The sequence below is a fragment of the Scyliorhinus canicula genome, chromosome 6 (genome assembly GCF_902713615.1).
Source record: "Scyliorhinus canicula chromosome 6, sScyCan1.1, whole genome shotgun sequence".
Lineage (NCBI taxonomy): Eukaryota > Metazoa > Chordata > Chondrichthyes > Carcharhiniformes > Scyliorhinidae > Scyliorhinus > Scyliorhinus canicula.
Genome location: NC_052151.1, coordinates 69,132,413 through 69,149,273, shown reverse-complemented (window position 1 = coordinate 69,149,273; position 16,861 = coordinate 69,132,413). Strand labels below are relative to the sequence as shown.

At 41.9% G+C, this 16,861-nt stretch overlaps 1 protein-coding gene across 10 annotated transcripts in view; it reads left to right on the top strand.

Annotated features, from left to right (window-relative positions):
* Nucleotides 1-16,861, top strand: part of si:ch211-278j3.3 (E3 ubiquitin-protein ligase RNF19A) — a 123,951-nt gene that overhangs the window by 60,967 nt on the left and 46,123 nt on the right. For all 10 annotated transcript variants that reach the window (XM_038799462.1, XM_038799458.1, XM_038799459.1 and 7 more), the window contains 2 exons: nt 1,570-2,471; nt 14,817-15,022. In XM_038799462.1, coding sequence (XP_038655390.1) covers nt 1,987-2,471; nt 14,817-15,022 — 691 coding nt within the window. In that variant the 5' untranslated portion in view covers nt 1,570-1,986. The remainder of the gene's footprint in view (nt 1-1,569; nt 2,472-14,816; nt 15,023-16,861) is intronic.

The following is a 16,861-nucleotide window of genomic DNA, read 5'->3' as shown; positions in this document are numbered from 1 at the left end:
TTTAGTATGGCCCCCTCCCTGGTTGGATTGTCAACATTCTGTATCAAAAAGCCCTCCTGGACACAACTAGCAAATTGCTCACCATCCAAGCCCCTGGCTGTAAGGGATTCCCAGTCAACATGGGGGAAGTTAAAATCGCTCATGACAACTACCCTGCTCTTTTACACCTTTTCAGTATCTGACTACACAACTGCTCCCCTGTCTCCTGCGGGCTTCTGGGAGATCTATAATATACTCCCAACATTGTGATTTCACCCTTCTTAATCCTGATTTCAGCCTTCTTATTCCTGAACCATAATGCCTCACTGCAAGATCCCTGCAATGTGTCCTCCCTCAACACAGCTGTGATCTGCTCCCTAATCAGCAATGCAACTCCCCCACCTCCAAAACAACGATATCCCGGAACGTTAAGCTGCCAGTCCTGTCCCTCCTTTAACCATGTCTCCGTAATTGCAATTACATCATAGTTCCATGCCATAATCCAGGCTCTCGGTTCATCTGTTTTATCTGTTATACTTATTGCGTTGAAGAAAATGCACTCCAGACCTACAGTCCCGCTGAGCCCTGTGGCTTCCCTCTGCTGCTCTTACTCTGCGCTACGTTTATCTCAGTCTCACTTTTTTTCCCAGTTTCTACACTTACTGGCCTGCTTTTCTGTTTCCACCCCCTGCCACACTAGTTTTACCTTCCCGAATAGCACCAGCAAACCTGCCACCCAGGATATTGGTGCCCCTTCAGTTCTGGTGCCGCTCCAGTTCAAGCAAGTCAGACAGGAACGCAGACAACAAAGCAGCAGAGTTGAGACCACAACCAGATCAGTCATGATCTTATCGAATGACAGAGCTGGCTTGAAGGGCAGAATGGTCTACTCCTCCTCTGATATTATACACTACACAAACCCTTTAAATAGTACAGCAATCTGAAGTCAATTTCTTGTACTTTCGTTAAAAGTGATCAGATATAATTGGGGAAATGTGCCATTAGTGCACTATACTGGCTGACTCCAATTCAACTGCAGAGTTCAGATCTGATTGTGTAGACGGGGCAGACTTGTGTGAAGCCATAATGAAAAGAGGTGTATGAAGGAACTAGACTTTGAACAATCTCATTTTCTGATCGATCAACAGCTTAAGATTAGTGTGAGCACAACAATAATCATATTTAACATGAATGAATAGATGAAGAATCAAGTAACTTTGCTATTGTCGGTTAGTGTCTGGTATTTCCAATTTTACAGGTGAGATTGATTTTTAAGTGGAGATTTATCACTACTTCCATTTTATGCAGACTTGATACCTCAAGTGCTGCAAAATTGCTACTCTTTGCCCTCAAGCCTATTGTGATCTTCAATTGAAGATTGTACTTAGTGTTCAGTTAGAAAACTTGCATCAGTAGAAGTAACTATTCTGGGTGATGTTTTCTACTTTCACATGTGATGTTGCTTTATGTCAACTATCATAACATTTACTGGATGGGCAGGTTTAATATTATTTGGGGATATTTGAACATTTTTGTGATGCAACAATTTTTGTCATTGATTTCCCTTCTTTTACTTTCAATGTTTTCTAGGCTTGGCGACAAAAATGGACAAAGCAATGAATATTGTAAGGTGACATGGCCTAACATCCAACATGCACTGCTGTTCAATTCTGGGACTACTTACTATCTCGACTTACTACGTGTATCCATTCTGTGCTATGCCATTTAAAAATCAGTGTTGTGATTCATGCTTCATGTAAGCTCTACAAAACACTGGTTATTTCAGTATTACTAATTATATTTACGAACAACTTGGATTTTCTAAGTGGAAAAAGAACCTTGCCATGTTTGGTTTTTTTTGCAGTGTATCCTTGTAAGGATCATTTTGTCTTTCAATGATCAGTTGCTGTTTATTTCCAAAATTGGTAGATGTGGTCAACCACTTTGGAAAACCATTAAGTGGAGTAACCTTGGCCATCTTTGTAACTTTATAATATATTTAAAGTCATGAAGAGACCAAATAAACACCGACAGCTCCAATTCTTCAGCCTCTTCAGCAGGAAACCTAAATCGAAATCAAAACTGGAGATGTCCACAGTCACAATTGAGGGAGTACATACAAAAATGGAAAATGACGATGAGAAGAAGGTGTCCTCCACCAACAGGACAACACAATCGTCCAGTAACGAACAGTTATTGGGCACCCTGGAGTGTCCACTCTGCCTTCTGAGCCAGCCTCGATCCCAGTTCCCAGAGATCATTTCTTGTCATCATCGTTCTTGCCTGGACTGCTTGCAACAATATTTGAAAATTGAAATTACAGAGAGTAGAGTCAATGTCGCCTGTCCAGAATGTTCTGAGTTGTTTCATCCTTCAGACATCCGTATGATTCTCAACAATAGTACTTTGATGGAAAAGTATGAGGAGTTCATGCTGCGAAGGTATCTTGCATCTGATCCAGATGCCCGATGGTGCCCTGCACCTGATTGTAGGTATGTCCTGCATTATAATCGATTTGATTCCTTTTGAATATATGGGTTACGTTTCCTCCACCTAATTACTGTATAAATGGTGGTGCCTGGGCAGCACGGTGGCGCAATGGGTTAGCCCTGCGGCCTCACAGCGCCGAGGTCCCAAGTTCGATCCCGGCTCTGGGTCACTGTCTGTGTGAACTTTGCACATTCTCCCTGTGTTTGTGTGGGTTTCGCCCCCACAACCCAAAAAATGTGCAAGCTAGGTGGATTGGCCATGCTAAATTGCCCCTTAATTGGAAAAAATGAATTGGGTACTTTAAATTTAATAAAATATGAGAAGTGGTGGTTAGTGGGGGGGGGGGGGGGGGGGGGTTGTGGGGTGCAGAAAGAGCAAAATTGATTATGCAAGTCCAATCCACTTTTATGCATGATTTTCACCTACAAGTGGCAGATAACTATGACCGGGCGGGTTAATAGAGTAAAATTATTGGTGCTGTTAATAATAGACTGAATACAAATGTGAAGTAAGAAAATAATAGAAATATGAACAGGAGTAGGGCCCTCAAGTCTATGCTGCATTGATAAAAATCATGCCTGATTTTCGACCAGATCCCTATGTCCGTTGATTCCCTTTGATCCAACAAATAATCATTCTCAGGCTTGAATATATTCATCAACTGGACATTTCCATCTTGGAGGCCAAGTATTTCACAAATTCACCACCTTTTTGAGTGAGGAAATTTCTCCTGATCCCCATCCTAAAGGCCCAACCCCTTATCCTGAGATTATGCCCCCTGCACGGTAGTGCAAGTGACTAGCCCTGTGGCTTCACAGCTCCAGGGTCCCCGGTTGGATTCCCTGCTGGGTCACTGTCTGCACGTTCTCCCCGTGTCTGCGTGGGTTTCCTCCGGGTGCTCTGGTTTCCTCCCACATTCCAAAGATGTGCAGGTTAGGTGGATTGGCCATGATAAATTGCCCTTAGTGACCAAAAAGGTTCAGAGGGGTTTTTGGGTTACAGGGATAGGGTGGAAGTGAGGGCTTAAGTGGGTTGGTGCAGACTCGATGGGCCGAATGGTCTCCTTCTGCACTGTATGTTCTATGTACCATGTAGTTATAGGCGCTTTTATGTGTGGAAAAGAGGACTGCTGCTTTCATACACAGGCATAAAATTCAGTGTAATGACATTGGGCCATGAACCTGATGAGAACACACTGGCTTTCCATATTACAGATGCCAGGCGGGCGTCAAAATCGTCAGCCTGACCACCATTTAGGAAAAAGTCAATAAAAGGTAACTAAGCTTGTTAACAAGCTAATTGACCCGTTGATATGCTGCCCATGCCATAAAGAGGAAGGCAGACGAGAGTGGGCAGGCAACTCAACAAGTCTGGTGAAAAAGCAGGATTGAAGGAGGGTTAGCAGCTCTCGAGTACTGGATTTGTCCCGTTAAAGGGGAGAAAGTCTTAATCCGCTTGCTAAGGCCGCCCACAGTTAATATCGATGTGGGGGGGGGGGGGGGGGGTCGGTGGTGGTGGTATTTTGACCCCAGTTCATATAACTGGGTGGGAAATCCCAGAATGGAACCCTGGCTCAAAAGACATTCACCATTTTTTGCATAAAACGTGGAGGAATTGAGTCGCAGGGCTGCTAATTTGTTTTAACAAGAAAAAACCCATTTATTAAACATGAAAAAATTGGATTATGGTACAGTACACCTTTATTCTCTCTCTTCCCCCCCCCCCCTCCCCCATTTTAACAATTACACCGGCTTCAGGATTAACATGGATTACAGAGTACATCTTAATCTACAATGGTCTCATTAGCACAAAACCCCTTTTAAGCACACAAATACACACTCCATTCTGAACCCCAAGTGAATGTTTGTGGGTGTCTTCAGAATCTACCCAGATGATTGTCACAGGAGAGTTTCCAAACTCTACTCCCAAAAACAAGCTTTCAAATCTTCTCACATGATTATGCTTTCCACTAGTGGCAGCAGGGTAGCATGGTGGTTAGCATAAATGCTTCACAGCTCCAGGGTCCCAGGTTCGATTCCCGGCTGGGTCACTGTCTGTGTGGAGTCTGCACGTCCTCCCCCTGTGTGCGTGGGTTTTCTCCGGGTGCTCCGGTTTCCTCCCACAGTCCAAAGATGTGCGGGTTAGGTGGATTGGCCATGCTAAATTGCCCGTAGTGTCCTAATAAAAAGTAGGGTTAAGGGGAGGTTGTTGGGTTACGGGTATAGGGTGGATACGTGGGTTTGAGTAGGGTGATCATGGCTCGGCACAACATTGAGGGCCGAAGGGCCTGTTCTGTGCTGTACTGTTCTATGTTCTATGTTCTAGTGGTTTGTATTCTGAAATCCAGATCAGGTTTTCCAAATTGCACTTTTTAAAAACCAAGCTTGCATTCCACTTTTAATAGCGAATCCAGTCCAGGATTTCACACCAAGCCCTTAGGATTTCCTTGTCTTGTTCTTGACTACTGTGCAAACTACTCACAATTGCATTAACTCTCGTTCCCAAACTGTCTTAAAATGGTATCAGACATTTGTTTTACCTTTGAAGGCTGCTGTGCCACTTTAAATCTGATTACTGCAATTGTCACTTTAACTCCGAACACTTTGTTTACTCTTGCTTGAATTCTTCTGAATAATACCTTGGCCTCTGTTCACTTCACTCCAGTCTCTTAAATATTCTTTCTGTCCCAATTCCCTCGTTATCTGGACTGTAACTTTAAGAAGCCTACTCTTTGCAGCTCCTGTCCTGTCGAGTCTTTCTTCTGGCAGACATGCTCATGTCCCAAGATCATGTCTCCAACTGCCAACAAATGCAGCTAAAAGTAAAACTTAAAAGCTTTTTTATATCCTTACAAGGGCCTGCTAGTTCTATTTATTCTTCACACTGTTGACCCTTTAAGCACAATAGAACAATAGAATCAAACACCATTGCATGAATCAAACTTTAGGTTTTGCCCTTCTAGGACCAGTAAAAATATAAATCTCTTAAAACTACCTTTTGTAGGGGCAACCTTTTTTCAAGTCGGTCAGTTTATTAACAGCATTGAATAGAGCCTTGCATCGCAGAGGCTGAATTACAATATGGACAGGCATAGGATCATGCTGCAATTTGCCATGGTAATATCATGAATAGCTAGGCCTTTGGAACAGTTTTCATGTACAGTTTCTTCTTAAGAGATACCACCCTATATATTGAAACTGCAAATGTTTTGCAGTATAGAATGTGGCAACTTGGCCCTCCTTGCTTCTGCTGTATTTACAATCCTTTGGATGCTGATTTTTATGCTTTATAGTTTTCCTACAAAGCCATTTGTATTTCTGAATTACCCAGTGTCATTTTAAGTGTTGTATTCAATTTAACATTCAATCCCCCCTCCTGGTACAGCATTCTATATTCTGCAAATGTTTTCTAACCTAGAGCTTATCTTTTAATTATGAACTCTTGTCCTTGATTCATCTACCAATGGAAATAGTTAGTTTGTGTTTAATCAACCCATTCCTTTTTCATTTCGAACACTTCCATCAAGTTCTCCCTCACTCTCTTGGTTTTGGGGAATACAGCTGTAGTTTTTCTAACATTTCTCCAGTTTGGAACCCTCATTTCTGGCACCAAAATCTGTATTGCACTCGGGAGGGCTGTTGCGCCTTCCTAATGTTTGCAGTATGTCAGATGTGATTAGTCATATTGTACTTTTTAACTGCTGCATTCAATCCTCTTGATATAAATTCCAGTTGTTTCTCTTCCGTCCACCCACCTGTAAAGATTAATGCATGTACACATTCAGTTTCCTTTGCTTCCCCACTCTATTAGTCACTATTCTTCCCAAAATGCATTGCATCACTGTTTTCTGGATTAAATGATGTTATCCGCTCCCATGTTCAAGTCCTCCTGTAGGCTCCTAGATAGTTCTTGAAAGTTTTCTGCTTTTCCTAGTTTGTTATTGTCATGAGATTTTTATACTACTTTCTTTTATATCTAAGTGCAGATTATATATCCTAGCATAGTGCTAGTCCCTGATGCACCTCACTAGCACTGTCTGAGGGCCTTCTGGTCACACAAAACCTTTTCTGTTTGCATTTAGGCAATATCTATTCACTTCACCACATGTTCCTTTATGCCGTGGAAGCCTTAATTCCATCATCCAATTTCTCAGATTTATCAACAGCTCCTGAAAGTCCATATGAATTACAATTACCCCTTCCCCCTCCATCAGCCTAGTTTTTTTACATTGACTGTATGGTTCAGTAAAACTTGACCTGTTCTTGGCAAATCCGAGTCAGCTATCTCTAACCAATTTTTGCCCTTCTGGGTATTTACTTATTTCCAGTTGTGATCTCTCATAATTCTCCTATGCTGACATGAGCCAACTGATTGCCTGGCTTATCATTGCTCCCTTCTGGAATAGAGGTGTAACATTGCCAGTCCATGCTTTGCATCCGCAATAACAACCAAATTTGGTAAATGGTGACAATTTGAAAAACCCTTCTGCTGCCCCCTCATTATCTTGTGTGTTCTGGGATTCGGACAATTTACTTGGGAATTTTCAGTATCCTAAGAAACAATGTCCTTATTGAAAGATAAAATGCTACAGATGCTGAATTAAAAACCGAAAATGCTGGAAGTATTCAGCAGGTCAGGTAGCACCTGTAGAGAAAAACAGTTGCCGATTCAGGTGGGTAACCATTCATCAGAACTGTGGAAAAATTCTCCATATCCTTTTTGACATTGCTTGTTCTTTTCTTTCCTCATCCAAAAATCTTTGAACACTTAGTTCATTATGTTCTGTAAATACCGAGGCATGCTATTCATTAAATAGCTCTGCCAGTTTCCAATATGATTTAGGGTTTTCAGGTATCAAACCCTTCTAATTTTTTTTTAAAAACCTCTTGGGGCAGAATTTTACATTTCTAACACTAAGGTCCTCATTTGTGCTTGACCTACAAGGTACAAATAACTCATGTTCATGAATCAAGTAGAATTTATCAACCAGGAATTTACACATACTTAACAGAAGGCAGTGAAAACAACAGTGACGTTTCTCATCTCTCAAGATCCCAGGAATTCTTGGAGTTGTCAGCACATACAATCTTTCTCTTCTTTGTCTTTGAAGTGATGTTAAAACAGTGTCCAGAAGAATGAAAGCCCAGAAGCCATGGTATCATTGAGCCAACAAGAACTATGATTTATCAACTTTTATCCCCTCCCTTTTTTAAACATGGTCCAGATTTACTACTCCTATTGGCTATAGAATGCAAATCGCCTTGTGTCACCCCATCTTTGCAACCCCTGCTCAGTTCTGGAAACTCCAGAAGTTTACATTTCATCACAACAATGGACAGATACAGAAAAGCCATAAAATCACTTTCTTTTATCAGCGTATCTTAAGCCAAGCCCCACTCTAAAGCCATTAAAATCAACAGTTTTTTTTTTAGAACAGTACAGCACAGAACAGGCCCTTCGGCCCTCGATGTTGTGCCGAGCAATGATCACCCTACTCAAACTCACATATCCACCCTATACCCGCAACCCAACAACTTCCCCTTAACCTTACTTTTTAGGACACTACGGGCAATTTAGCATGGCCAATCCACCTAACCCGCACATCTTTGGACTGTGGGAGGAAACCGGAGCACCCGGAGGAAACCCACGCACACACGGGGAGGACGTGCAGACTCCGCACAGACAGTGACCCAGCTGGGAACCGAACCTGGGACCCTGGAGCTGTGAAGCATTGATGCTAACCACTATGCCATTTTTTAAAAATCCAGTTAAGGGATATGGGTGTTGCTGGATACGCTAGAATTTATTATTTATCACTAGTTGCCCTTGAACTTCCTACCTGAACCTGCTGCAGTCCCTGAGGTGTAGGTACACTCCCAGTGCTGTTAGGGAGATAATTCCAGGATTTAGCAGCAGTGAAAGAACAGCAATATATATATTTTTTTAAATTTAGTGTACCCAATTAATTTTTTCCAATTAAGGGGAAATTTAGCATTGCCAATCCACCTAGCCTGCACATCTTTGGGTTGTGGGGGCGAGACCCACGCAAACACGGGGAGAATGTGCAAACTCCACACGGACAGTGACCCAGAGCCGGGATCGAACCTGGGACCTCGGCGCCGTGAGGCTGTAGGGCTAACCCACTGCGCCACCGTGCTACCCCGAACAGGAATATATTTCCCAGTCAGGATGGTGAGTGATTTGGAGGGGAAGGAACAGGAGTAGGCCATTCAGCTTTGCGAGCCATTCAATGCGATCATGGCTGATCTGTGACCTGACTCCATGTACCTGCCTTTGGCCCATATCTTTGCTTAATAAAAACCTATATCTCAGATTTAAAATTAACAAATGATCTAGCTTCAACTGCTGTTTGTGGGAGAGAGTTCCAACCTCTGCCACCCTTTGAGTGAAGATGTGCTTCCTAATATCTCTCCTGAACGATCTTGCCCTATTTTTAGACCATGCCCCCTAGTTTTAGAATCTCCAACCAGTGGAAATAATTTATCTTTACCCTGTCTTTCCCTGTTAATATCTTTAATACCCCCATGTGGTGGGGTTCCCAGGTATGTGCTGCTCTTGGCCTTCTAGATGGTAGTGTTCTTGGGTTTGGAAGGTGCTGCCTGAGGAACCTTGCTGAGTTCTTGCAATGCATCTTGTAGATGGTACACTTGGCTGCCACTGTTCATTGGAGTGGAGTAGTTGAATATTTGTGGAAAAAGGTTGCAATCGAGCAGACTGCTTTGTCCTGGATGGTGTCAAAGTGTTGTTGGAGCTGCACCCATCCAGGCAAATGAAGAATATTCCATTACTCTCCCTCACTTTTGCCTTGTAGATGGGGTGGACAGGCTTTGGGGAGTCAGGAGGTGAGTTGTCTTTGACCTGCTCTGGTAGCCACAGTATTTATTTGGCTAGTCCAGTTCAGTTTCTGGTCAATGGTAACCCCCAGATGTTGATAGTGGGGTTTCAGTGATGGTAATGCCATTGAATGTCAGGAGGCGATGGTTAGATCCTGTCTTGTTCGAGATGGTCATTGCCTGTCACTTGTGTGGCGTGATTGTTACTTGCCAGTTTTGAGCCTAAGCCTGGATATTGTCCAGGTCTTGCTGCATTTGGACATGGACTGCTTCACTATCTGAGGAGTCGCGCATGGTGAACATTGTGCAGTCATCAGTGAACATCCCCACTTCTGATGTTATGATGGAAGAAAGGCCATTGATGAAGCAGCTGAAGATGGTTGGGCCTAGGACACTACACTGAGGAACTCCTATTATAATATCAGAGAATAAAGTTTTCTTCTCTGGTGCAGATCAATCAAAGCAATGCAGGTTTTGTTTAAACATACTGTCATCTTAAGTTCATGCTTCTTTTAGATATTCCTTCAAACTGATTTGAAAACAAACACCTAATTTTACTGTAGCCATGAAGACAGCTTCAGCTCAAGATTCAAAGTAACTCCATCATAAAACAATAAAACAATTTTATTTCTCCCCAAACGACTGCTTTACTGTTTCCTAACCACCTTAATTCCATTTGACCATTTTAATTTTAAACTGTTTTGAAGAACATAATCCATAGATATCACTGATTCTAAAAATTATTAGAATTACCAAAATCTTGCATTCCTACCTGCTGTCACAATTTTGCCGTGCTTGTTTTTGACCAGTCCCACCTCTCCCTAATTGCTTTTACTCATCCACAAAATATTGGTCTTTCCTTTATGTTGCTTATGAAGCTTGTTATGTCTTGCTTCTTGGTGCTTTCCCCTTTTTGTTTCCATTTCTAGATTAGTGTTTCTTTTGACTCTGTTGTGTTGCAAGTTCTAATTTTGCATAGTGCTTTATTTCTAAATATGTTCACTCGCAGAGCCTGACCACCAATTTTTCCCCTCCTATTGAAATGCTCCCAGATCTCTTATGATGCTCAAATATTTTTCACTGTTACTCTATTTTATGAATGAATTCTTTTTTGTCCAATTTATCCAGGCAAAATCCTTTTGCATGCCTCTGCACTTTGTCTAACATTAAGTCTATAGTGAATCCTCATTTTGACGGTTTGCTTTCTCTATTTTAACATTAAAGCTTATTCCTCATTTTCTTTTCTACTTTGTACTGCTGACCTCCTTTAATTCATTATCTAGTAGCAAGTACAGAGTATTGTGGTATTGTATTTTTCCATACAGAGCTGGTTAGGTAGGGGCAGCAGGGTAGCTTGGTGGTTAGCATAAATGCTTCACAGCTCCAGGGTCCCAGGTTCGATTCCCGGCTGGGTCACTGTCTGTGTGGAGTCTGCACGTCCTCCCCCTGTGTGCGTGGGTTTCCTCCGGGTGCTCCGGTTTCCTCCCACAGTCCAAAGATGTGCGGGTTAGGTGGATTGGCCATGCTAAAATTGCCCGTAGTGTCCTAATAAAAGTAAGGTTAAGGGGGGGGTTGTTGGGTTACGGGTATAGGGTGGATATGTGGGTTTGAGTAGGGTGATCATGGCTCGGCACAACATTGAGGGCCGAAGGGCCTGTTCTGTGCTGTACTGTTCTATGTAAAGGGGTCTTTGTTATATGCTATACATTTCTTGATATTTAAAGCCCCTCAAAAGTGATCTCCATATTGTTGAAGCCCCCCCCCCCCCCCTCAATATTGCACTAGTATCCCTGCTCACCATCCTGAACCGTACAGGCTTCCTGTCCAATGTTTTTCTCTGATTCATGGGATGCAACTTCTGACCGAATGACCTCTTTTTTTTTTCCCAAAGGTTTTTCCACCCACTCCATTGGGACTCTGGTTGCAGCTGCAAAAAAGGCAAGCTGGTCCCAAACTGCGGTGGGCTCCACAACTATCACTTGATTTGTTTTTCTCTTAGCTGTTACTCCTTCACTCAAGATACTTTTGAACCACAGAATGGTTAGCGCACAGAAGGACCAATTCACCTGGTGCCATTCCCCTGTATTTTTTCGAGACCTACAAATTATGAGAGGCATAGACAGGGTGGACAGTCGGAGGCTTTTTCCAAGGGTGGAAGTGTTAATTACAAAGGGGGCACAGGTTCAAGGTGAGAGGGGGAAAGTTTAAGGGAGTTGTGCGGGTTAAGATTTTCACGGAACGTGCTGCCAGGAAGTTGTAGTGGAAGAAGGCATATTAGCTTATTTAAATCTCTTCTCCAAGGAGAGCAGTTTTACTTCTCCAATCTTTCTACGTAACTAAATATCCTCATCCATGGAACCAATAGTTGGAATCCTTTCTGCATCCTCTCTAATCCTTCACATCTTTCCTGAAGTTTGATGCCCAAAACTGGACACAATCCTCCAGTTAAATCAAATCAGTGTTTTATGGAGGTTTGATATCCCTGCTTTTGTACTCTGCACTCTATTTATAAAGCCCAGAAGTCCATATGTTTAATTAAATGCTCTCCCACCCTCTCATACTGCTGTGCCCTCTAAGTACTGACTCGAGTCTCAGGAGTGGGGCTGGAAGAATGCATAAATTTCTGACTCGAACGATGGAGAGGGTGCAATTTCTTATCACTGAGCTGTGCCCCACAAATTCCAATTATTGTGTATTTCTCTTAACAGTATTCAAAGTTTGTCCCTTGCCAGCCAGCTGAGAATCAGTGATTTACCTTCAATGATGTCTGCACATATGCATCCAGGTCTCTCTGCTCCTTCAATCCCTTTAGAATTGTACTCTATTTTATATTGCATCCCTGCATTCTTCTTACTAAAATGAATAGCAGTCAATCGTGTTGCTTCTGAGGCCGAGCGGCGCAGCGATTAGCAATGCTGCTTCACGGCTCTGAGGACCCGGGTGGAAAAAAAGGTACTTTAAATTTAAAAAATAAAATGACTGCTCTTCTATGCGCTTGCTATCTTCTTGACCTCCTGGACATCATGTACAGTATACCCATTGGAAAATTTTAAATTCTGGTCCCTTGGGCTGGCTCTCCTATTTAATATTCATTTTCTTCATGGATAGGCTATCATACTTCTGCTCCCCACTGAGGTGATAAGCATACATTCTTGGAATATTTCATCCTTGGTATACTACAGAATATATTCAGCTAATGCTTCATCTCATCATTCTTCTGACACATTTTACATGTATATTCCTCCTGGAGACTCTGTGGGCCACATCACTTCACCAAAACCTTCCGCGCTAACTACACAATATGAAAATACAAAAGAATATCTCTCTTACCTACCGGTCCTGACCCTCAAGCTTCAGGCTAAAATTGTCCTTCATAGCCAGATTGTGAATTGAGCTCGAGCACTGTTTGTTAAAGATCTCCCACATTTGTCTGTTACCAAAAATAAAGTAGGTATTGCAATACAACAATAGTGTTTGGGCTTTGTGGTAGGGTAATAATGGGTCACTCGCTGCAGTCATCATAGGGGCTGTTTAGCACAGGGCTAAATCGCTGGCTTTGAAAGCAGACCAAGCAGGCCAACAGCACGGTTCGATTCCCGTAACAGCCTCCCCGAACAGGCGCCGGAATGTGGCGACTAGGGGCTTTTCACAGTAACTTCATTTGAAGCCTACTCGTGGCAATTAGCGATTTTCATTTTTCATTTCATTTCCATGTAACACTTAATGCAATTAATATTTTGAGTACACGTGTGCAATTGAGTTTGGAATAATTATAGTTATTCTTGTCAGTAGGAAGATTATTTCCGTGAAAGAATTTTTAAAAATACGTTTAACTTAAATTTCACCTTTTTGTTTCTGCATATTACACTGGACCTCCATGGAATCGAGCTATACTAACTAATTAATTTATTACAGTCCATTCAAGCTCCATAATAGATCTTTCTGCAGTATAACAGCCCTTGTTAGGACATCTTTGTATCTAGCTACTGAACATAATTCATTTTTTAAATGCCTAAACTCACTGATGGAACCTCCTTAAATACTTAATTTCCCAACGGGAACTTTAGGGCAATCATACCTTTAGGTGCAGTGCACAAAACAAAAATCCAACGTGCAAATTAGTACTTTATAAAAATAATTCTGACACATTTGACCATTAGATTTTGAGCTTGGGAAATGTAAGGCACAACTTCTTTTCAAATTCTTGTCTGTCTTCTGTTGGAGCTCATGTGGCTTTAGCTATGTACCAATTAGTTCATTCTTCAACGTTCCATCTGACCTTGTTAGTCATAGTATCACAACATCAAAACAGGCGCCTGTTTTCAAACCATTTAAAGCTAGAGTACTAACTATCCATATGTCATGTGCACAATCATATAATGGAGCGTTGGATTCTCGTGTTTACTTTGGATGGGTCATTAATCTAATATTTCAGGAAATTACAATGAATAAATACAAGTCCTGATGTAGAGTGTTTTTGTGCATAATCCAGTGAACCGCTAAAACATCTTATTGGTTAAGCAAAGTAAACCGATCTTTGTTGAGCAGACTTATTTTGAATGGCATCTCTCACCGCTAACTAATCCATGCCATCTAAGAATAAATAGGCAAGGATCCTTTTGAATTCATAGAATGATTCCCAGCACATTAGGAGGCAGGTTGGTCTGTCATGTCCGTGCCACAGCTAGTCCCACATAATTCCCCCTCTTTGACTTTCCCTGTAGCCCTGCACATTTCTATTCCGGTGCTCATCAAATTCCCTTTTGAAAACCATGATTATAGAATCTTCTCCCATCACACTCTCTGGTATTGCATGCCAGATCCCAACAATTTTCTTGAGTAAACTTTTTCCTTCAAGTGTCCTTCCAATTTCTTTTTGAAATCATTGATTGTCTTTGCTTTCACCACCGTCATGAGCAGCAAATTCTATAATATACAATATTGCAATTTTGTTGGTGATTGCCAGCAACATTCACTTACTTATTGAAAACAAAGATCCAGCGAGCCATTTTTTAATGTGGTTAGGTTTAAAATACAACAACAGGGATTTCCTGCATTCTGTTCAGGCCAGTTCAGTGTTGAAGCAATTCAATAATCTCATTGTATCTGACAGTGATGTTTGTAGCAAACCTAATTGCTTATGTTAAAGAAACCATCTCAAGTTGCGAATTAATATCTGAAAGTACCTTACAGAAGCCTTCCTGTTCAGGCATCTTTCAACACTAATGTTTTAGCAGTGCTAGCTCCTGGCAAAGTAATTCATGTAACAAAACTTAAATGCTTCTGAGCTTTATTTTGTAGGCCGGACTGGCTCTTTGCTGCATAACAACAGATTGGTCAACAAACTGCTGGAGTTTACCCATTTGTGTATTGCTTGTGTTTTGGGGATATTCAGATGGTGAATGATAATATGTACCACATCTCATCTCCACACTGGGCTTGTTGTCTCTGACAATTTGGAACTGATGTTTTGTGAACTCGGACTCTCTACAGTTATGGAGTAATTGCCAGTGGTTGTGCAACTTGCCCAAAGCTGACATGTGAGCGGTCAGGCTGTGCGACTGAATTCTGTTACCACTGTAAACAACTTTGGCACCCAGACCAAACCTGCAGTGAGGCTCGTAAGCAGAGAGATGTGTTTGTGGCTGGAATAGAAAAACACTCTACCTCTCTTATTCACAGTGAAGAATCAGACAATGGTAAATATTGTTTTTTTTGGGGGGGGAGAAGGCAAATAATTCATGCAAGTTATTTTCTTTGAAGCTCAGTATGTAAATGTGTCTCAAATAAATTCTTCCTAAAGGGATCTAAACAAATAAAGTATAAGTGACGGAATTTACTGCTGTGGTTCCCCCGCAAGGTTAAATATTAGCTAGCCTCCGACTGTATAATTATGCCAAGTTTTTGTGTCCTTGAATCTATCTCACTTGGCTAGACAGCTGGTTCATGATGCAGAGCGAGGCGAACAGTGCGGGTTCAATTCCCGTACTGGCTGTGGTTATTCGTGAAGGCCCCGCCTTCTCAATTTTGCCCCTCACCTGAGGTGTGGTCATCCTCAGGTGAAACCACCACCAGTCAGCTTCTCCCCCCTCAAAAGGGGAAAACAGCCTATGGTCATCTGAGACTATGACAATTTTACCTTTATCTATAACTAGTAAGGCTCTAATCAAATGCTGTAGAGAGGTGACTGAATTGGAGAAGCCAACAGCAAATGAGAGATGTACAATTATGTTGTTGTCCGTATATATTTAGAGGCATCCACGTTGCTATCACTCACAGGCTTTGGGACAGCAGTCGGACAAATTGTCAAAGAATCTGGGACTAAAGTTATTAATATTTTCATGGGTGGGGGCATACAGATGTGTGATTGGAGAGGTCATCAGACAGTATTACAGTCAGCCCAGTAAATCTTCCATATTTCTTTTCTGAGATTGATATGTTGTGTAGAGACATTACTCCCTGTTCATTGCGAAAGGTACAATCTAAAACATTCAGTCAGGCAATCTTTCCCAATGCCACATGCATCAAGGGAGAAGAATTTTGTGCTAGTGACTTTTTTTTTCGCTGCCTTTTTCAGTATCTTGTTTCTACCTCCCTTTGTGTGAGTATTAGCCAAAATTATTAGAATGCCAAAGACAAATGGCTAAATTCCAGTGATGAAATCAATGTCAATCTAAACAGGAGCGTTCTGATTGTCAATCGAAACAGGAGAGTTCTGATTTGCTTTTGCTGCTTATATCTGAATTAGAAGTTGGAAAATAATTTGGCCCCAGCTTTATCAGCTATCTCGAATTCACCGTTGCACCACATCTCTTCATCCCTTCTTTCTCCTGTTGATTCCATTGATAATAACTTGGCATCCAGATGGTTTGTTGTTTACAGATTGTCTAACGATTTGGTTTCCAAATATTCAAGGGCTAGCTTAGCACAGTGGGCTAAACAGCTTGTAATGCAGAACAAGGCCAGCAGCGCGGGTTCAATTCCTGTACCGGCCTCCCCGAACAGGCACCGGAATGTGGCGACCAGGGGCTTTTCACAATAACTTAATTGAAGCCTACTTGTGACAATAAGTTATTATTATTATTAATGGAGGCAGATTCAGTCGCCACAGCGAGTAGGCCTGATTAAGGCACCAATGATTCCAATGGTCACAGAGGTTCCCATCTCATGGTGCTCACTGTCTAAAATAAATCTGATCTTCAGCAGAACTTAATCTTACTGATGTAAATATTTCTAACTGCTATTGGTTGGACTCTTGCCCTCACTGGAAAAACACTGTCTCCTTGTTCCCAGACCCAGAAAGGTTGAGTCTGCCAGCACTTGCACATTTGCACATATAGTTTGTCTGACTGGTGGCCACCAAATTCTAATTGTATCCAGTGGCAGTGCAGGTATTCCATTCTGATTAAATCTGTTACGTCTGTCTCTACCATGCAACACCCCCCCCACCCCCAAACAAAAAACTAGAATCACACTTTAGGGCAGGATGACGGTAGTTCAAAAAAAGTAGTCATCCAAATCTTTCTTTGATCTCCCCA